Here is a 22,147-nt window from a genome sequence, read left to right as displayed (position 1 = left end):
CAAACACCTATGGGTGTTACGCATATGAAATATTGCTTCTAAATTTATAGTTTACTCGACAATAAGAACATTAATAATTCCTTTAAAAAAAATAAAAAAAAAGGCAAGGAACAAAATAGATCTTATCTTTTATCACACAATTTCAAGCAGTTATATTAATCCCCTCCAGTGTGCCTACATTGTAAACTATTTGTTAGTTGATCCATGCTAATTAATCATAATCATTCATAGGTCCCTATGTGTATATTATTCCAACACAAAGGGTTATAGAACATAAGCTCTTTTAAAGAATAAAAATACGTAATAAATCATTACAATTTACCAATATAATGGAAACCACAGTGAATAATATAAACTTAGTAAGGACGGTAAAATGTGTACTTAAATACAATAACTGTTAAACAAATCAAACACATTCAGCCAGGTATCACCAAACGTTTGAGGGTTCAGATACAGGTGCATTCGCCTGCACTGTCTGTGGGTGAACGGCCCATTAACCACATCCTGTTTACATTAACTAGAAATTATGGGTCCATTGGGCCCCTATTCAAAATGGGGTCCCCAACAGGTCCTATACCCTTGTAAACACGAATTTTGCTTAAGTCAATTAGCTTGTAGTAAGTTCTATAAAAAGTCATTCTTGGAAAGCAGTATTTGTCCAGGACGTTGCTCTGTATGCTTTTCAGGAACTCTGGCTATCGCATCTGCAAGCCCTGTACTCTTTTTATTCTGTTTTTAGACATTATCAGCTACTAACATTTTCGGGATCACAGTTGCTGCTTGAAACTAAACAAATGCTCTGTTCTCAGATTAAAATGATAATTTAAAGGACAATTTACAGTGTCTGTGCCACCCTGTCCACGGTGTTATGCTGTGGGGGTTCCTTTGCCTTCTATGCTTTTTAACCCCTCTGTTCACTGATCTTGCCTTACTGGGGTTTCTGCATGTCACATGTGCTCCTCGCCCTGGTTAGTTTCATTGATCCCATAGTATGGCTGTGGGAAGATATATAACTAGTTTGAGGTGGTAGTTGCCCTGTAATATGTTGCAGCTCTTGAGTCATATTTCTTCAACCTAATCAGGTACCAGACAAATTTGCAGGGCTCTCTTGTAGTTCTGGCTACAGACAAACCTCTTCAAGATATGTGGTTAATTTGAGCCGGTGGTTGCAGGTGGGTTCCACTACATTCTTTTTTGAGTACTGGGACTTATGTTTTGGCGTCACACTCATCAGACTTTGACCCAGAACAAGAAAGAGAAAGGGCAGCAAATGGGGAAAAAGGAGGAAGAGAAAGATGGAAAGACTTTAATAAAAAGGAGAAAGCAGGAATGAAGGGGAACATGAAAGTGAGCTAATGGGACAGGGAGGGTAAGACTGTGGAAGTAAGAGACGTGAGGTGGCATGAAGACCAGAAAGCCTTGGTATTCAACAACCCAGACATTCAGGAGTGGCGCTGTTGTGCTTTTAAGAAAATCTTTGGGCCCTTGCACTTGTTCTTTTATAAACTAAGTACTGGTTGTAGCATAACAATATCATTAGACAATTAATTGCCTCATGGCAGGGCAATGCAATATTTTATTAACAGCAAATGGAGCATCAAGATAAAGTGTAAAATCCTCCTCAGTTCATTGATGTTGAAATTGTGTTGGGGCAACCCTAATGGTGAATGACCATACTTCTTCACAGGTGGCTCTAAGAACATGTGTAGGAAGTTTCGACCTATCAGGGCAAGCATTCCCGTCAGTCAATGGATATGAGACCTATGGCGGGCCACCCAGGACTTAACTGCCAGCACTTCTTCTCCAGTGTCCTCAAGAGCATGCATGGGAACTCCTGTCTACCAGGGTTCAGGAACCCTCACCTTCATATCCTTTACTGACCAGATATATATGAGAGCCCAGGGATTTCCCCATCTTCCTGGATGAATGTACGCTACATTTAACAAACTATCCCCAGGTACAAGAGTCCTGGAAAGCAAGGTGGCATTTCCACTCATTCTTGAAAAGAATGGTTTTGCTGGGACAACTGCATTGATAGATCAGTGATCCTGTCTGGTGACTAGGAATTGATTGATTTTATTTTTTTTATTTAGTTCAAAACCATGCATGGGAATACCTTAGGGCAGTAGTTCCCAACCTCGGGTCCGGAGAACCCTGGGGGTCCGCGAATGCTCCTCAGGGGGTCCTCGACTGCTTAGAAAATTAAATATTATTAACAGATTAGGTCCCCAGCCTTCAGTAATGACTCAGTAAGGGGGGGATTCCCGGATTCCAATAATGATTCAGTGGGGGTACCAGTAATGATAAGTTGGGGGTCCATAGAAGTCAAAACGTTGGGAACCACTGCCTTAGTGTAAACAGTCTGTGTATTGGGGGGGGGGGGAGGGGGGGAGGGACCTCAAGTAGGGGAGCGGCAAATTAATCAGCAAAATGTCCCAATGCAAAATTTCAACTAGGGGTCTTAGAATGTTCAGATTAATGTCTTCTACAGAGATTTACAAGACAAGTTCAAGAGCACTCACACTCGAGAGGTGTCATCTCCAGAAACCACTGGTGATCTCATTACTTTAATGAGCCATTTTGGCGGGGCCAGAGGCTGAGATGGTATGACTGGGACAGTCTTCCCTAGGTTTCCGTTTCATACTCGGAATGTCGAGATAAAAATCTGAACTAAAAATGAAGGAAAACATAGAATCAAAGCCGTTCCTAGGGTTCGAGGTGAGATGGTGTGGCTGGGTCAACTGGACATCCAGACGATTCTGTTCTGATTGATCAGATGATTAAAACAGGTCTGCAAGGGAGACCATCTTTCTTTTTTAAATGTTTTTTACTATTTTTTCATTTTCCTATAAACACACAGGGTAACATGTTTCTGGCATTACAAATTACACAAACAATCCAAAATATCATTGGATCCATTACTTGATGCAATAATTCCATTATCAGCTTCCAGTAACTATAACTTACTACCAATCACATTGACTAGGTTTTTGGTCAGAAACAAGAAAAAGGAAAACATTTAAGTCTGCCTAGTGTTTCATATCACTAAAACCAGAAAAATGTATGTTCATATAATGCAGTGGTTGTTAACCTGTGGTCTGTGGACCCCTGGGGGTCTGTTAAGCCTGCTAGGAGGGTAAGGGGCGGTTTGCAAAATTAAATAATATTGAAAGATTAATAAAGTATGTCTCCCAAAAAAAAAGCGAAATGTAAAATTAACTGTGAAACAGTCTGTGAATTTGAAGGAGTTTGAAATTTTATGCTGAAAAATTAGGTTGATTTGTCAATCTAAGCGCAAGTATAGCAAGCATAATGTTGTATGGCCACTTGGTCGCCTCAACCAAAGCATGCATTCACAGCAAAAACAATGACAAGATGAGTTAGTGACATGCTAAAGCCTAGCATATTGCTTCATCTTTTAGAAATAAACCCACATTTTCAAAAAGTCCCAATCTGCTCATTGAACCAAAAATTTAAATTTTGTATTTTTTTGTATACAAATTGAATTATTTCATAATGTATGTATTTGTTTGAACAACCCTTGTTTATGTATTTCTGTATATCGTTTTGTGGTTCAAATTGTAGATGTTTCTTAGGCTTAGGTCCCTGGCTTTCAGTAGTGATTCAGTGGTGCTCCGAGAAGTCAAAAAGTTAAGAACCACTGATATAATGCACCACACATGACAGTGCCTCATCTTAATTGTATATTCTTTCAAACAATCTCCTGATTCTTCGTTATTTTACTTTTTTGTACACCCCTCTGTCTTTATTCTTCTTTTCCACCTGTTGACAAGGACATGTGCCTTGACGTGAGGGGTAGGAGTGTTGTGTACACATCTGACATGTCACAATAAACTAGGTGTTTTACCCGTAGGTTTGTGGTAGGGGTGGGACCGCTTCTTCATGAGATAGGCACTCTCCTATTCCTCTTAGCAACCAAGAGGGACGTGGTTGAACACTTCCTAGTGGGAGTCAATAATTCCTTGACACAGAATAGTTGTGCCAGCAACTTAGAGGATTCTATTGTAGTGCTATCAGTTTTGATGGCGTGTCAAATATTTCATGCTAGTATTCCATTATTGTAGGCATGCCCAAACTAATACAACAACGGTTTTCACCTTATGACAATAAAGGCATCTTTAAGAACTATATCAAGATCTGTGTTCCATTGATGCATAGCCGCCCCCATATACTTGGATGTTCCAGCATTTGGTGTGCCATTTTATGTGAGATATGGTGTGTCTAGGTGATGCTGTGTTGATAAAATATGTTTAGCCATTTAGTAATGGGTGTGTTGACGGCAATTTCCATGTAAAATGTGCAGGTGCCTGTAATACAGAAATATGCCTAATGGGGAAGTGTGTCCCTGTTCTTTAAGCGTTGTCCTAGATATAAGGGAGTCTTCTATGTATATATTTTACGTCTTAGGGATGCCAAGTTGTGCGAGCTGCGCACATTCCTTATGTTCTTTCATGGCTGGAATGACAGGATTGTGTAATAATGGTAAATCTGTCTCTATTGTGAAATGTCTCCCACCCTACCATCAATGCGTTTCCTGGCCCAATGTGTGGGGACACCATGTTTCAATCAAGCAGTACAGCCTAGGGGGTAATCCAGAAGCAAGGAAAACTTGAGGCAACAGACAGCCAGTACCTTCTGCAACCGCAGGGGCTCTGAATGTGTGGTTGTGTCAAGGAGTCACTCGCAAAGACATGCCACTCTTGAGTTGCAAGGATGATGGAGTAGAAACAACGTCAGTGACACCTCTCAACATGACTGCTGCTGCTAGCTAAACTGAGGGCAGATTATGCATGGGCGCAGCACCGCTCAGAGTTTTCACTTCTTTCTGTAACTGTTGTGTTTTAGAGAGTGAGTTGATAAGTACAATAGGGAGGTAAGCCTCTACACTTCTTATGAAGAGGCTTTGTGCTTGATGACAAGTAATCCTTCCCATTGTCACTCAAAAGCCCCTAGGCATGACGCAGCAACAAAGTTCAACCACAGGTGCAGAGAAAATGAATGGCTGTCATCACAGGGGGAACTACTGCAGAGGGTGCCTGCAGAAACAGCTGAAGTCTGTTCCTGGTGCAACACTCCAGAGTGACTTGAGCATTTGAAGACTTGGTCCCCAAATCAAACTTGGGGAGAGAGACCTTATCAGACTTGCTCAGTTACATTGTGTAACAGCTGCTTGTAACCTCTGTTTGCAAAATTGTCTGTAGCTGGAGAGTGTCTGATCCTGAAAGGCAAATTCATTACAGGCTCTTGCCACACACTTGCTGGACTCGGACGGCCAAAAGTGGCTGACAGGTTTGCAGCTACAAAGGTGATTGGGAGGAATGGTTGTGCGACTTGGACCCTTGTGTTGCACCACTGCTGACCTCAAGACAGTGGTAGGAAACCTCAATAGTACCCACTGTTCTCCCTCCTCCAAGATGAAATACACCATCTCCTTTTCCCCCTTATCTGTATGCAAGACTATTATTCCTGGATAGATCCTGAAACAGCATAACAACCAGAGGCGAGTGTCGGATAGCTGCTGTCCCATAGAAAAGAGACTCTGAGACTAAGAGTCAGCTGCTGCAGAAATTGGAGATAAGAAACAGGTCTGTGCGCCATAGCAAAAGTTGTTGAGGGCGAGAAGTCAAAGAAACCAAAGGCCTGAAAAAAATTGAGGCGTATGGGCAAGGATCTCTCCCTGTATAAAATACGTGCCTGCATTTAACTCTCACAAACATGATGGTATCAGGCACAATGTCCTGCTTTTACAGCTACTAATCCTGCCATTTGGCTCTGTCACTAAATTACTTATAAACGTCAATCGTGAAAATGGTTTAAGAGCTCGGGTGAGGATATCTGTAAAAGACCCAGACACAGATGCAGACAGCCGGGTAATGGAAGGCTTTATTTTATGAAGGGACTGTACTGGGTGGAACATATTACTCTGATTTCACAATTAAGGAAAAAAAAAGGAAAAGTTATGGAGGTGTTACCGGGAAAAAGAGCACCAATTGTGAAATCAGAAAGAGTATGATTCACCACAACTGCCTCTCAAGCAGACGGTAAGCAGCTCTTCCCTGCAACTCTTGGGTTTATTCACCTTACAAATCTTGCAGGTAACTGTCCTCTAACTTAACAGTACCAGGTGGATACAGAAAAGGTTCCCATCAGCAACTCCAGACCAATTAGGTCCCGACATTCTGAGATGGACTGCTATCACTCCTGTCACCTTGGTGAAGACTCGAGGTGTAAAAATCAAACCAAAACGAAGAAGTGAAAATTGGCAGAGCTTAGAACCCACCACATATCACAAGTACCTCCAGAACGACTGATAAAAAGTATACATTCTGCAGGTCGAACAGCACCAGTAATACTAGGGTCAGTAACTTGAACTTTTCCTTTTTGAGAAAAAATTAAAAATCCCAGAGGTCTAGGATTGAATGGAGACTGACGCCTTTTTGGTGACCTGAAAGTAATGAGCCTAACTTCCATGGCCCTTTCCTGCTCTGGCACTGGTAGTAATCTTTGGATGGAGACAGAAGCTGCATGACTTTAATCAGCCTTCTCACCAAAAAGCTGCGCCCAATCAAATGGAAGGTCCGTAAAATTCGCCTAGACATTCGCAGCAAAGTTGAATATGGGGAACCAAGCATGTCTACGTATGGTAATAGAAGTGTCCATGTCACGGGCCACAGAATCTGCTCTGTCAAGCCCCGATTTTGTATCATACATGGAGACATTTTGATCATAACAAACGACCTCCTGGAAATGCTTTCTCATGTCGTTAGGAACATGAGGCAAGAGCATTTGAAACATATCCCACAAAGGCATGATTATATGTGGCTAGAAGGCAGTTAGAGCTAAGGCAGTCCAGGGCAATCCTTCCCGTAAAAAAAAAAAGCCTTTTTGCCTTAAGATGTTTTGACTCGCTATCGGAGGGCGCGGAGGAAAAAGAACCTTTGGATTGGCCCCCTGAACAGGAAGATTACACAAGGCTTTCAGATGAGGAGGTGGGCCGAAAGGAAAGTTGGGTCATCAGGAGCACGGCCATAATGTGGCCTACAATCTGGTTGACTGCCACAACAAAAAGGTTTCTCCCATGTCACCAAGAAGGGCTCTAAAATAGCCTCATTAAAAGGGAGAAGTGGTTATGATGTAAAAGTAGAGGGTAAAAGTACCTCTGTAAGAATGTTGGACGTGGCTTCTGTGGTGGGCAAAAACAAGTTGCGCACTTCAGTAGCCTCCAGCATCACCTTACGAAGACAGACCACTTCAGGCATTGGTGGACTAGTGGGGAAGTCCATAAGTAATTCTGGAAAGGTATCTAGGTCACTGGTGGAAGACAGTCCTTGAAACTCATAAGCATTATTTCCAGACTCTCCATGTAGTTTGCCTTAAAAATACCACAAAGACAGTTTCGGTACTCTTCCTCCTCCAAATGTTGTTGGCATCCTTACAGGATGGAGTCTCTGAAGAGGAGGAGCAACATCGGTGGCACTGCCGGAGCTAGGAGTCGGTGGTAGCGTAGGTGGTGCCATCTACAGCATTGACTTCTGAGGCACCTTGTACCAGAGTATGGGGTCAACACAATGTGACTCCAGCACCAGATCATTAGAAATGGCGCTGAAGGTCATCGAATGCAATGGCATGAAAACAGGAAATGTATAGGGTGCTGGCCCAAAAGGGGAGCCGGCCGGTATCAATGCCTTTGAAAAGATAGAATATATGACATTGAAGAACGGAGTCGGGACCTCTGGTAAGGCTGGTGCAGACGCCAGAATCTTAGATTATGGAGGCACTAGCACTGAAGGTTCCATAAGGTTTGATGGTCACTCCATAGCAGAGTTCAGTGGTGGAGCAGGACTGCAGGAAGGAGAAACCACTGAGATCAAGTCAACTAATGCCGTCTCTGAAGGTCCTGTGGGGGAGACAGAGCGACAGGTAGACTTACCTTTAGCGTGTTTCTCTGACTTTCTATGCTTTTTTCTTCTTCTTGCACCCTGACCTAAAACGATTATTTGGATGTTTGTGGTGGCGGTGGTCCTTTGGCCACAAAGAGCTTAGTTTTGTGCTCTTTTATGGCCTTAGGGGGCAAGCTGAGATAGGAGGATCAGGCCCTGTGAATCACGGTCTGACCTGAGGCACCAAAGACAAACAGCATGGGGGTTTGCAATGGACAGCTGTCCTGCACAATCCCTACAGGGTTTGAACCCTATTTTCTAGTGACGGGACATGTTACTACAAATTATATTTTAGTCTTTATGTGAGGAAACTCCTCAGACAGCGAAGGGAACCGATGTCCCTCCCCAGGGTGGACACTTTATGGCCTCAAGGACGCTGCCTGAAGTCACTTCCAGCATCAGCTGACACTTGCACCTTGTACCAGCACCTTGGGAGCTTTGGAAGTTTTATGGATACAGTCTAATGCCTGTGATTGTTCTACAGGTGAGGAATTTGCAGGTAGAAGTATCCATCAGGAGAACATGGTAGGGAGTTGCCAATTTTAAAAAATCTTCAGGTTAGTCCAGGACATAGCAGAAGGGCTGAAGAAGACAAGTACACAGAAACACTGGGAAGACTTTTTTGGAGACTAAATGGGATTTAAAGAAAAGACTAGTCAGGGAAACGTCTGGTCACGTTTGAGGTGCAGTGGAATATACCTTGTTTGTGTGCATGCAGTTTTAGTACTTTCAAAACATAAAATGTAAAAATATCAAAGGACATCTCCTCCATCAATGATCTGAAGTAAACTTTACTTTTTAAATAAAACTTACTAATACACAGAGCATTCATATTATATCACTCATCTTAAAAACACAATAGATCATTTGTTTTAAATAGCTATTAGTAAAGCATTTTTCAGTATGTTTCAGTGGAGAAGTGTGGCACAATGGTTAGAGTGGCAGACCCTGAAGCAGAGATCTGGCTCAAGACCAGGGTTCAAGTCCCGCTTCGGCAGGTCTTGGGCTCAATTCCCTTGGACCAGATAATTCTCGCCTTGGTGCCTAATCTAATTAATGGGTCCCACTTTGCAACTCTGGGCAATAGCTTGCTTAATCTCCACAATGGCCCCAACAGCGCTTGGATGCCTGGCTTCACCCTGGGGGTGCCCAGGAGTGGGCACCTCACAGGGAAAAGCCAGGAGGGGTTCCATAGCGGTTTGAGTACAGCGCCTTGAGACCCTAACGGGTGAGTAGTGTGCTATACAAGTGCAAAGTTTACAGTATCTGGGAAATAAAAATAACAGGAGCAACTATAAGCTGACTGTAAAAATACAAAAATATTATTGGCAGGTCACTTAGGTGTCAATTGTGATGGCTTGCGAAGGCACAGGATAGGTATTAGTTGCTTCGCAATATGACAACTAGGGCAGATAATTTACCTCACAGTATTTCTCTACTTACTCAGGAAATTTCCATTATTAGATTATTAAGCTACCAAGTCTTCAACTTACTCTGTTTGAGATTGTTCAGAGTTTCAAGTCGTTCCTCCTCTGGCATCATGGTGTGTCCTTGAGGCATTGATGGATCAGGCTTACTCTTCTGTCGTTCTTCAGCTTCTTTACGCCAGTGATCTTTCAGTGCCAACAAACTGCAAACACGAAAAATAAAAACAGAACTATTTGAAGACTATGAAACCGAACTATTCAACACAATTCAAACATGGGGCAAGTAGAACAGTTCAACTTACATAAACCAAATTAAATTGCAGAGATATGATGTTGGCGCTAAACAAAGGCAAGCACCCAAGATACCCTGAACTCAGTCACAACCCTTGTTTTTAAGTGAAGCTGTTTGGAGAAAAAGTCTTAAAGGTTGAGGAGATTGGATGAGTTGGATATCAATGCTGAAGATGTTTTATAATGAAGAACTATAATACAGGTACGAAAAGTATTCTTTGTCATATATCATATGATGACCGCTACAAGAGAGTACCAAGAAATGGTCCTACATTGGAGGGATAAGTGAGTGAGTAACAGCATTTATAAAGTGACTCAAAGAGTTGATGCTGATTTTGTAAATCTGCCTAACCAAACAAGTAAGAAATCAGTCTCTTCAAAAGAAAGATGAAGGAAGTGAAACTGGAACACTCCTGGCCAAAGTTGAGGTAGAAGATTTTGCCTGCATTTGCCCTGGTGGAACGGGGACAGAGTCCTTAAGGTGGGTCTTTCTCTGCGAGGCCAAGCACATTTTCATGAACCACATTATACAATGGGACATGGTCCCCTTCTGGACCGTGTGGCCCTACATGTGGCCAGTGTATCCTACAAAAAAATGTGGTCATCAGACCTGACGTCTTTACTGCGGTTGAGATAAAAGCTGACTGTTCGTTCCTGATCTAGTCACTGTAGTATCTCCTCCTTGGAGGGGTGGTATGGAGGATAGGAGGGAGCATAATGGACTTCCACAGTTTAAAAGGGGTCACAACCATAGGATGGAATACGGGTGTTGTTCTAAGGACCACTGTAGCCGCCCTTAAATTCACAGGAACCTGGGACATTGACACTTCCTTAATCACGGTGGTTCTCGATGGTATCGTTCAATTCAATTCCCATTAATAGGTCTACTTGACTATATGCAATCACTGCCAAAAGAAACTTCATATCTAGACCATGATGTACCACAAACAGCTTGTATTAGACAACATCAACTGCTATTGTCAAAGTCAATATATTGATGCAATGTATCCCATTGAACAATAAAACCACTACCCAAAGTGCCACAAGACAAGTGAACGTGAAGTACAAACTAACTGTTTTGTGTTTTTCCTATTAAAAACAAACACCAATAAAACTATTAGGCAAATATCAAATTCTTGTTTTTTTATGTCAATGACCTTTCAACCCTATATAGGATACAGGAGGTTCATCACGATTGTGACATCAGGAAGGGGTAGCCAAAAATAAGTTAGAACACTTACAAAGTCTGGATTGGGACTTTGGAATATGCTGGTAAAATACAAATTTATATCTACATTGGCCAAGTAGTAAGGGGGACTGTGGTGCATCATTAGTGAGTTAACGTGATCGTAATAGCCTGTGTAACATATTGTACTCATGGTGAGGGTGATGGTCACCTGGACTATTATAATATAGGTTAGTTATGGAATATACTCTTTTTGAAAACTGTTTTTATTAGGAGGTTTTCATTAAACAGTAACATCAATGTGAACAGCCCTGTATAATGTACAACTGTGCAGGATAGAGCAGTAGCATCGACAAGCATATACAGATGATGGGAGTGTCTGATAACAGAGACAACAACATAAGAATGAAAGAGGCAAGCATGTGATTTAGACTCAGGATGCAGGCTCAGACTTTTGGAATCGGGGGACCCGTGCATAAACTTGGAAAGAAGAGAAAGGGGCAATTTGGGGCGAGAGTGAAGCTAGGTAGAGTGTGTATGGGGACATGCAGGGTCGTCATGCGTACTGATATATCTACGTGGGAATTGTAATTGTGGTAGGGGAGGGGCACCAGGGGCTCTGGTGTCAGGTAGGACCAATGTAGAACTATGAAAGTATGCTTTTGAAGTGTGCATTTCAGGAGACACGTTGTGGAAACTCTAATGCCTTGTTCCACTCAGTGTTGTGTAGCGCTCGTCCTAAGTCGAATCCCATCTGTCCCTTAGGTGTCAGCTGGACCCCTGTGTGAGCCTTCTGAGCCTTGTATAGCCATGTTATCAGGGAGGACCCATTCCCATGAGTCTGCATTACAGAGTGGATTTGGGGCTCTTCATTCAGTGCAGATCAGAGAGTTCAGAACGTGGTGGGAGTTGGTGGTATGTCAGGATTCACCCCTGGGAAGGGCGTAATCATCTATGAGTAGGTGAAGGAAGAGGAGGTGTCACTCTGCGCACAGGTGACTGACATTAGGCAAGGAGCAGGTGTGCCAAGCTGCTAATTCTGCTAAGGGATTGGATCCCAAGAGGCGCGGCTGGCCCAGGGGGAATGCCAGGGCATAAGGTATGACCTGGCAGGTAAGGCAGGCAACTCGTTTGAGAAACCTGTGGGCTAGTGTTACCTGTAGAGACTGTGGGGCGGCCATAAGAAGGAGGGAGCTCTGGAGCACAAATAGAGATAGGGGGCCAGATCCAGCACAGGTTTCTTCCAAACTGAGTTGGAGCTGTGCTGCAAAGTAGCAGGCCTCAAATAAGGGCGCACCAAGGCCACCTCTGCCCACCAGTAAATACAGTTTGCGCAGCGCAATGCGGTGGTGTTTAGAACCCCAGATGAGTTCCCTTAGCATTGTATCCAGGTCACTGAAAAAGCAACTGGGAGGAACAAGATTGGCAAAGTAGTAAAGAAGTCGCTGAAGGACGATCATTTTGGACAGAGCTATTTTCCCCGTTGTAGCTAAGGGAAATACCTTCAAAACTGCACCTGCGATTTTAGGGCTGAGAGGGCACTCGTTAGGTTGACCTCAAAGAGGTCAATAGGGGAGTGGTATATGTGCATCCTGAGGTACCGAAGTGTGTCGGCCTTCCAATCCAGTAGTGTTCCCTGAGTCGCATCTCAAGCGAGGGTAGGCTGGGGCTCGGAGAAAATGTGCACAATTTGACTCAGAGGCCAGCAATCTGTGCCAATAACTGTAGGGTGGTGTATATGGGGGTGAGGTTGGAGCGGGTACCCCTTTCCCAGTGAAAACGGTAGTAAGATTAACCTGCCCAGGCGCACCCTGGATGTGGGGGGCAATGTAGAGCAACTCTGTGTAAGCCCGGAGAAGGTCGCCTATCTTCATAACCGCCCAGCACCTGGAAAAGATAGTCTGACTCTACCGTGTCTAAGGCCTTTTTCATGTTGAGTATTAGGCAAGCTGCGTATGTGTCACACATGCAAATCATGCACCGCTGAGTAGAATGAATAGACTCAAGAGTGAGAGTTTAGAGATCTCCACATGACCATCGGCGAACCCACCTCTGAAAATGGTCCACGGTGTCTCGTTTCAAGGTGACAGCACCCCAGAGAGTGTGGCCCAATAGGTTCCTTGGTCTACACTGAGAGCATATATGCTGCCCTGTAGGATGCTGGAGAGATCCAGATGGCCTCTAGTATGGCATACTGCCCCTTTTCCCCCAGTATGGTATCCAAGGCTTGGAAGGGGTCTCCAGGCTGAAATGCAGATTAGGGCTCCGCATGCATAGGCAGAATAGGTGGTAGCTATGATGAGCCCCCTCCAATGTTTGTGCAAGTGCTGTACCTCTACTAACGTGTGCATTTCTTGGAGGAATATAATTTGTGCATTCTAGTGTTTGATGTAGGATGTAAACAGTATAGCGTCTCCTTGCCATATGCATGAATCTGACATTCTCGGGTGGCGGAGCTAGAGGCTGGGAAGCTCATCAGGCAGCAAGCCTAGCCTTGCAGTAGGCTGCTGCCATTCCAGGCCCGGGGAATCGCATTGGGTCCTAGCTGGTCGATACGTGGGAGTTTTTAATCAGGGCCCTAGGTGCTGCTGTGCAGGGGTGCCGAATGGTGGGAGATGCAGAGCTGCAGCAGGGAGATGTAGAGGACTTTATTGGCCAGTGGAGCAGAGCTCCTTTCGAGAGCAGCCGCCATGTTTGCTCAGCAAGTCATGCCGCCCACAGTTATAAAATATACTCATAAAGAATATAAACCAAGTTATACTGTTGTAATATACTTACCCTTGTGAGACGAAGGGAATGGCAACATCTTCAACTAAATGTCCGTCATCTTCCAACGTGCTGCAGTAAGATTACCCGTCAGTTTAAAAAGGCAGAGGCCCATGTTAATAAATATGGCCACCTATCCAGGCAAGATGTGAAAAGCACATGTGCTCCAGCACGCACAGTCACTGTTTAGTAGGAAATAGTGAGGGAAGGCTATACCATCAAACGTAGTAACATTAGGTATCCCAAATGGGAATGCAGCACAGAGACAATATCAATAGCTGGGGCATTAGCTTAACTGATGGCATTTTGCAGTGCCAGATAGCAGTCTCCAAAGAATGAGGTGGGAACAAGTGGTCACTACTGATAACTGCGTCCTGAGGTTGTCCCGCTGTTTTTTTACAGGATCCAAATCAGAGCAAAAAAGTGTGTGTACCCACTGCCAGCAAGCTCAACGTAAGCAATCTGTACCAGCAGAGTATGCTTCTTCTATCATCTGAGCCTCTTTCCTTGAGCAATGGGCCTTAACTGGGCTCGATGCTGCCTATAGCAGGGGAGTGGATGTAAGTTTAGTCAGGTGAGGAGGCGGCTGCTGCATGGGAAGTGCTGCCAGGACTGTCACCAGCATAGACACCAGGAGAACTGACAAAGGATCAGTATCAGTAAAACTTTGACTGACGTTAGAACGTTTTTTAGTAGAATGATAGAGATGCTGGGCACTGGGGGAGAATCCGCCAACAGGACCCCAAACATGCCCCACGTGGCCTCTAAGGCTAAAAGGTGCTCTGGAGAGGGACCAACATGTATCACATAGCACGAAGGAAGAGCAGGGACATCCACTACCAGCACTGGTAGCAGTATTAGCGAGGGCAGTGCATGGAGAGGATCCTGAGGTGCAGTGATATCCATCAACTCAGGCTCTGAAGGCGAAGATTGCTGGATACTTGATATATGCCGAGGTGACTTATCCCTTGATTTTAGTTGTTATCTTGGGGACTCCATCTGCATTTTCTTTTTTTCCTCTCTCAAAGACTTTGATGGTGGAGAACAGCAATAGTGTGATCTCAATCTGGACTGAGTATATTGAGACAGATGCGCCATAAAAGTCTTAGAATAATGCAGCTTAATGGCCATAGGAAGACTACTGTAGCACTGGTCACAGGAAAAATATCATGCCTATAGTCCAGGCACCACAGACAGTCTTCATGCGGGTCTGTGATGGACAACTGTTTGTCGCAGGTGTGACACGGTTTAAATCATGACATTTTTGGAGGGGACATCCCTAATACTCTGCACTAAAAGTCTGAATGATTAACAATCTTGAGAAAAAAACTCTGAGGTGAAAAACCACTCAGGAGAACTCTGGATCCTCATCAAAGTTCATGGAAATAAAGAACTAAAATCAAACCACTTGTGTGGGTGCTATTTGGATCCAGTGACCACACCACAACCTCACTTCCCAGATTGTAGTGGAGCCGGCACCCCCTAATGCCATGGAAGGGTCTTTTCAAAAATTTGCCTGGAGCCTGGGATATTCAGCAGGTGAGGAATATGCAGGCAGAATTCTATGTCAGGACCGGAGGAGAGGATTAGGCTTCTCTTTCTTCACTTTATTACACCCAGCAGCCATTAAAAGCTTGTAACAGAACCCAAACTACATTTCCCAAGAAACACTTAAGAAATAGAAACATCCACATGTCCACCAATCAGGATATGTCCATCAGTTCAACTTCCTCCGAGAACGTTCTATCCTCTTCTTTCTTCACTGCTCCAGCAGCTTGAGTTAAGTGTTTTCTTCCTTGTATTTTATTGACTGTTTTATTTGTATTTGCGGCTTCCAAATGTTTACTGTGTACCCTTGTTTGTTCAAGTGTCACTTGTAATTGCCTTTGGTGCAGGTTTCCTTCACAGCACGGCCTCTGGAGCGTTTTCGACCCCTTCACGGCCAGTTCTGCATGTCATTCGCCCAGTTTCTAAGGCTTGGTGAAGCGCATCCAGCGGCAATCTCCATCTGGGGCAGAAGTACTTACTATCATTATTATTGCGTTGTTCAACAATTTCAGAGCCACTGTCTGGAAGCGGAACACCCGTTTTAAGGGTAAGATCTAGGACAAGTTGGGACTCACCCAGGCAGTAAATCAGTTCTCTAAAATCATAAGGGAGGACTACTTCCAGGCCCTTGAGGGTCTTTCAAGCTAACCCTTTCAGGGATATAATACTATAGGGGACTCCCCCATTTGGTTATTCCTCATGTTGTGCTTTGCTCAAAATTAGCAATGAAAGGATTTGATGAATATTGTGAGGAGGAGGAGGTTACTTACCTCCCTATTGATGATCACTTTTGTCAGATAATTAATGTCTCAATTTATAAGGCAGTCTCACAGGTGGTTGCTCCCTTGAAGAAGAAGATACGACTACAGGCCCAGTACCAAAAAACCCTTGCCTCGAGGGAAGATACTCAAGGGCCCTAAGCCCCTTTACCTCCTGGGTAATCAGCCGCATCAGCCACAGAGTCCAAACGCATGTGCATAGAAGAGAAGGGAGTAGATGTAGACCAGGCTTCTCCAATGAGTAGCTCGTGAGCTTAACAGCTGTATCTAAGTAGTTCTTCTGTGTGCCACCCAGTGCAATAAATTGGAAGCTTTTACTTGGTTGAATTTATATACACATACCAAAAGTATGTATTTTAAACTAAAACGTCTAAGTATATTTAAAGCCTATATTTGAGTAAAAAAAAAAAAAGAAAAAAAGATGTTGTGGGACAATATTACTAATATTATGAACTTGGTGCTGGGGCACTGCAGCTATGACTGTTATGCATTACCCATGCAGAGGCATCTCACATTGACAAAGCATTTTTTTCTACATGGTTACTGGCAAGTGTGCCTGATACACAAAGTTGTTCACTGCTAGTAATCATGCATATGGTGGCCACTAACATAATCTTGTCTGATGTGGTTACTACTACATAGACAAAGAAAAAGAAGTAGTTTATTGACAAGGTTAATTAAAACCATCACAATTCAAGCATACATCCAATATAAATACTTACCACACTCACTATATAAATTAGAAGCTCATAAAAACGTAATTTGCTTTTTTGAAACTGAATCATATCATGATGTTAAATTGTGCGTGACTAAAACCTGCTCCGCTAATTTCAACCTTGTTCTTAATCGGGATTTTCTTACTCCTGTGTTAAAGCTGCATTGTTAGTTGCTAAAAGTAAAATTCAGGGAATATCCTTAAATAATTAACACTAAGTAATTCCTATGACTAATTTCTGGCTGCAGTTGACTGTTTAAAAACTCTTTTAACACCAGTTGATAAACCATGCACTCTCGGCTTGCTAGAGTTTATTCTCTAATTCTTTTTGGGCCTGTACCATAAATTTGGTCCCTCGACAAGAAAATAGGATTGAGAGTCCACTAAGCCAACTGATAACGGCCGGCCTACATGAGCGTATATTTAAGAACCAGAAGATATTTTAAAAATACAATATCCTGAGGCCTAGCAAAGCCAGGCACACGCAAAAGATGTGTTCTAATGACTCTTGTCTGTGCCCACATAGTCGGCAAAAATGTGTTGGTACTTGCTGTCTCCATAAAAAGGGACCATGTCTTTCGTTTCCATCAACCCGAATCGAAAAAGCATGAACCGATGGTTCATGGAGATGCTGGTCGTGGAATCTGAAAAAACGATTTATAGGCCTTCGTCTGTACTCAATTGTAAAAAAAAAAAAAACTGTCTCCTTTCCCAGCATAATTTCAGCTCCATAGGTGACGGTAGGCATTAGCCCTGCTGCCATGACAGAAAGCAGGTGAATATATGATGGGCAGCTCAGTTTTTGTTTTAATACTTTGAAGCCATAGATCAATGAGTGGGCTTTGGCTTGAGCGACAGCAAGCTGTGGCTTGAAAGTCTGGAGGCGATCCATAGTAAATCCCAAGTATTTATATGTGGGGGCAACTGCCACCCGGGTTCCATTTAAAAACCATGAAACAAATGTAAACTTCTTATCAACCAAGCGGACAACTTTTTGTTTTTTTACTCAAGTTAAATTCCAGACCTTGCATTGTTATATATGTGTGAAGTGCATCCATGCTATGCTGTAATCCGACTGGTGTTTGGCTAAGTACAACTATGTTGTCTGCATACTGTAACCATGCTATTCCTTTCCTGGCCAGTACTGGTGGATGACTATTTACGGGTGCGAGGGCCTCAGCTAGGTCTGCAAGATATAAATTGAACAGCGTGGGAGCTAATACACACCCTTGTTTTAATCCTTTTGCTGTTGATAGTCTGTTGGTGAGGTGGCCGCCCTCTCTGATTTTTACTTGCGCCCAAGTACCCGTATACAAAGCCATAATTTTGTTAAGAAGGCTGCAAGGTAAGCCCCAGCCTTTCAGTTTCTCCCATAGACTGGTTCTTGGTACGCAATCGAAAGCTGCCTTTAGATCAATAAAGCACGCAAATAGCCTTTTCTTCTTCAGCCTGGCTTTATTTCCCAGCAAGGCCAGGATTGGCAGGTTGGTGGAGCCTCCAAAACCTGCTCTGAAGCCTGTCTGGCATTGTGGAATTAGATGTCTATCATGAATCCATTCTGCTAGTTGTTGCAATAGACAGGCTACGTAAAGTTTTGCTTCCACGTCTATCAATGCTACTAGCCTGTAGTTTGAGGGGCTTGCAGGGTTTCCTGCTTTGTATATTGGGTGAATAATACTGCCTTTCCAAGCGTCTTGTAGCCTCATAGTACCCTGGAGGTCATTAAAAAGAAGCACCAAATAATGCACCCAGAATGAAGGGTCTCCTCTAAAATGGGGATTCGGAATTCCATTCTGGCCAGCTGCCCCTTCCAGTTTTAGTTTCTTAAAAAGATTTGTCAGTTTTTCAATGTCTGTGTTCATTCGTGCGTGCTTTTGTTCATTATCGTTTGGAGGTAAATCGGTTTGTGTTGTCACACTAAAGCCAAAGTTTATCTTACTTAAGTCAGCTGCCTGAGTGGCCTCCTCCTTCGCATGGTGCTCCGGGAGTGAGAACATTGTTTGTATGTGGGCTTCCCATGTGGCCGCGTCGATTCTTGCATTCGTGTGTCGATTTGTTCCCGGATTTAATCAGTTTATCAGTTCCCAGAACGTTTTGTTATTTTTCTGTTTGTTGGACATGGGAAGCTTGGTCCACACATCCTCATAATATCTCTGTTTTGCCATCAAGCAATTTTTCTTGTATTTGGCTCTTAGTTCAGAAAGCCTTGTGTTATCAGATTTCTTTCCCCAGTGTATGTCTTTTAGGACCATTTTTTAGTTCTCTAAAGACTTGATTTTTCTGATCACGCAGGGTTTTATTATACCATGGCTTTACTGCTCTGTCACTCTTAACTTTGTTTTTAGTCTCTATGACCGAAATTGGGAGATATTTTTTGATGGAGAATTTATTCATTAGGGAATCACACAAGGGCAACCCGGCGGCCACTCGTTTTCCTGGAGGATGATCTTGTTCCTGCGTTCTTAGTGTTTCTTTATGCTCATCAGTTGTACCTGCACTGCGGTACACTTCTTCCATTACTTTGCCGAGGACCAGCCCCTTCCATTTCAATTTTTTTGTATCATAAGTCACTGGGGCTGAAATTATGAAGTTTGTGGAGGGGAGCTGATTCCATTAATTCCGGATCTTAATAAGTTGTGGCAAGTGATCGTTTGGTGTGCGCTGTTGAATCTTATATGCTAAGACCAATGGCAATGCAGTTTCATTTATTAATGTAAAGTCGATATTGGATTTTTTTGTGCCACTTGAGAAAGTTACTTGTGCGGATGAAGCATGCTCGGGGAGAGGCGTAAGGTGCGCAAACCCAGATTTTCAAGCTTTATGTTCGCATATGTTCCGTGGAGGGGTTTTGTGCTGCCATTGCTCAGATCAAGGTTGAAATCACCGGACACAAAGAGGATTGCGTCCTTATTTTGCTTCTGCAGCATTTTTACAATGCTGATCAATATTTCCATGTTTTCACTATTTTGAGTTTTATTGGGGTGAATATACTTTGATCAGTAGTAAGGTTCTATTGTTGCCTGATGTTCCAACTTTATTGGTAGCAGCCAGTCGATTCCCAGGTCAATCTGCTTTGGTCACCCAGTTGATTTTCGTAGAGCAGTACGTTGTGAGGCCCCCCTTGGGGTGTCTGTATCTTTGAGGTTGTTTTGCAGAGACGTCCATCCCAATGAATCCAGAAATTTGTATCGGCTCCATACACCATGTTTCCTGCAACATGATGATTTCAAACTGCTGTGGGAAACTCAGCCTTATCGTTAACCAGATTTTTTAGACCATGAGCGTTCCAGGAGCATATGTAAATGTGTTCTGGATTTTCGTCAGGACCAATTATGACTGTTGTTGTTTAAATTTTGCATTCCAACCTGTTTGACTGTTGAGGGTGTACCAATGAAGACCTGTTGGTACATGCTATGATGAAGCAATCTTTGGTGTTTTACTATTTACAATTTTTAAGTGTTGCCGACTACTTGGGGAGGTTTCTACTCCCACGGCCTTTTTAAAATTGAGCCTCCCTTCTTTTGTTGTGGTATCAGAAGATTGGGGTATCGGGGCGGTTCTAATTTTTGCAGGACGATGCCCCAAGCACTAAATGTGTCTCGATGTACTAAAACTTGGTCAATTATGGCAGATGTGGCCCAGGATGTCAGCTTTGCCTCTTTATCTTTATTATTTGGATGTGGAATGAACTCAACAGTCATCAGTTCTGTTGTTGAGATGTGAGCCAGAGTTTGAATCGCATTTATTAACTTCAGTATGGTGCATCTGTTTAGAATGTCAAATGCCCCCCTTGAATCATTGCAAGGGATTAAAAGTAATTTGTTGTCCTCTGAAGCCATCTTATCGTGCGATGTCTGATGTCCTGCAATTCTTTTTTGTGCTGTGCTGTTTGGGCAATCGCCTGACCAAGGATAGTGACCATGATCTAAAATCGGTTTGTTCTTTCCTGCAGATAGATTTGTTATGATCGTATTGTGTTCGGAGCTAGCACATTGAGGGTTGTATTCCCAGGGTTTAGCGGTCTCCAGCCTATCACTGACCTGCTGTGTTCCCTGGTCTGGGCACGGACGGATGATTATACTTATTCCATGGGGTTCTCTTAAGGCCATCTCGCCATGCAAGAGGCTACCGCCCCACTCGTTGCTGGAAAGAGGGGTTTAGGACACATTTTATGTGATGTTAATTGATTACCTGGAACACTCGATTCACACGGGGTATTGTCCTAGCTGTCCTTCCCTCATCTGTCTAGATTTGGCCCAGCTTGCTGTCTTGTTGCTTTTGTCTATTCTTCCTGGTTCCTTGCACTGCAAGCCATTAAAGTTAGCGAATGCTTTCCATATACTATGTGGCTGGACCCCCTTGGATGTTTTCTGTGCTTTCCTTTGTCGTTTCTTTCCCCTTTTCCTGAGGGAGAATTCCTCTGCTATTGATTTTTTGGGGGACTGATTCCTTCGATCCGCCCATGGAGGAGCCTGTTTCTTGTGTACTATGGCATGATCTGCCCTCTGTGTTGCTTTGAGACCTTCCCTGTCCAGATAAGTTATTTTCCATGAAATTATTGCTTTCATGTGGGGGTTCCTCCACATTTTGTGTGCTTTCCTTATTCACTGAGTATTTGAGGGCCTTCTCACCACTACTACAAAAGTGCTCCTAAGTTCTAAGGGTCTGAACTTTTACCTCTTTCAAGATGTCGTTAAGGATTTCCAGGGTCTTTGTGAGTTGTCACCTGACATGTCACCTGCTGGGTGTATGAGTGGGTTTGGGCCCTCTTTATCAGATCGTGCAAGGTTTGAAGCTTGTTGTTGATGCTCACAATGTGGACAGCCAGGATGTTGAGTAAATCTACACAAGTGTCTTGCTTGTCTGCTTGAAATTGAATAGCTGCGGACATCGTGTCCATTGTTGATAACAAGGCCTTCCACGAGTCTCCAGATGGTAATGGTTCTATTTTTGATTTAGCCCCCGTTGTATGGTTCGATGGGGCGTCAGTTTCCTCTTGTTGATCTTGTTGCTCCATTGCCATGACGACTGAAGTTGCAAGCATATTAGATGTTGTTGTAGTTATTGTTTTGCAAAATGAATGATCTTTCCTTGGTGAGCTTGTGTTACAGATGGATCTCAATTTTGTTTTATTATTTGTGATTTGATTGCCTTGAGATATGTCTGAGCAAAGATCTATCAGCGGAAGTTCCTCTATTATGATACAGTCAATGTCGTTCTCTTCTTGCGAGGGTTGTTTGGAGACTGAAGTATTGCACAGACTCTCCCCCCAGTTGTTCCAATTGCTGAGATTTAAAGTGGAAAAAGCATCATTCTGGTAACATCTGTGAATTTATGCCTGTTTCATTGGGCTGAGGGATAAGTGTGTCTGTTGTTCCCAGGTCGACACAAGGCCTTTCAATGTCCTGCGCAGTCTTCACTTCAACCCCGTCTGTTGACTCCGAGTCATTGGCAAGAACTATACCTTTTGAAGT

The 22,147-nt window shown here is 43.4% G+C and overlaps 1 protein-coding gene across 3 annotated transcripts in view; it reads right to left on the bottom strand.

Moving 5' to 3' along the window:
• ENKD1 (enkurin domain containing 1) overlaps positions 1–22,147 on the bottom strand; it is a 127,692-nt gene that overhangs the window by 10,967 nt on the left and 94,578 nt on the right. For all 3 annotated transcript variants that reach the window (XM_069217562.1, XM_069217564.1, XM_069217563.1), the window contains exon 7: positions 9,455–9,591. In XM_069217562.1, the coding sequence (XP_069073663.1) occupies positions 9,455–9,591 (137 nt within the window). The remainder of the gene's footprint in view (positions 1–9,454; positions 9,592–22,147) is intronic.

Source organism: Pleurodeles waltl, chromosome 12 (genome assembly GCF_031143425.1).
Source record: "Pleurodeles waltl isolate 20211129_DDA chromosome 12, aPleWal1.hap1.20221129, whole genome shotgun sequence".
Taxonomy (NCBI): domain Eukaryota; kingdom Metazoa; phylum Chordata; class Amphibia; order Caudata; family Salamandridae; genus Pleurodeles; species Pleurodeles waltl.
The sequence above is the reverse complement of the archived record's forward strand: the minus strand, read 5'-3'. Positions and strand labels throughout refer to the sequence as shown.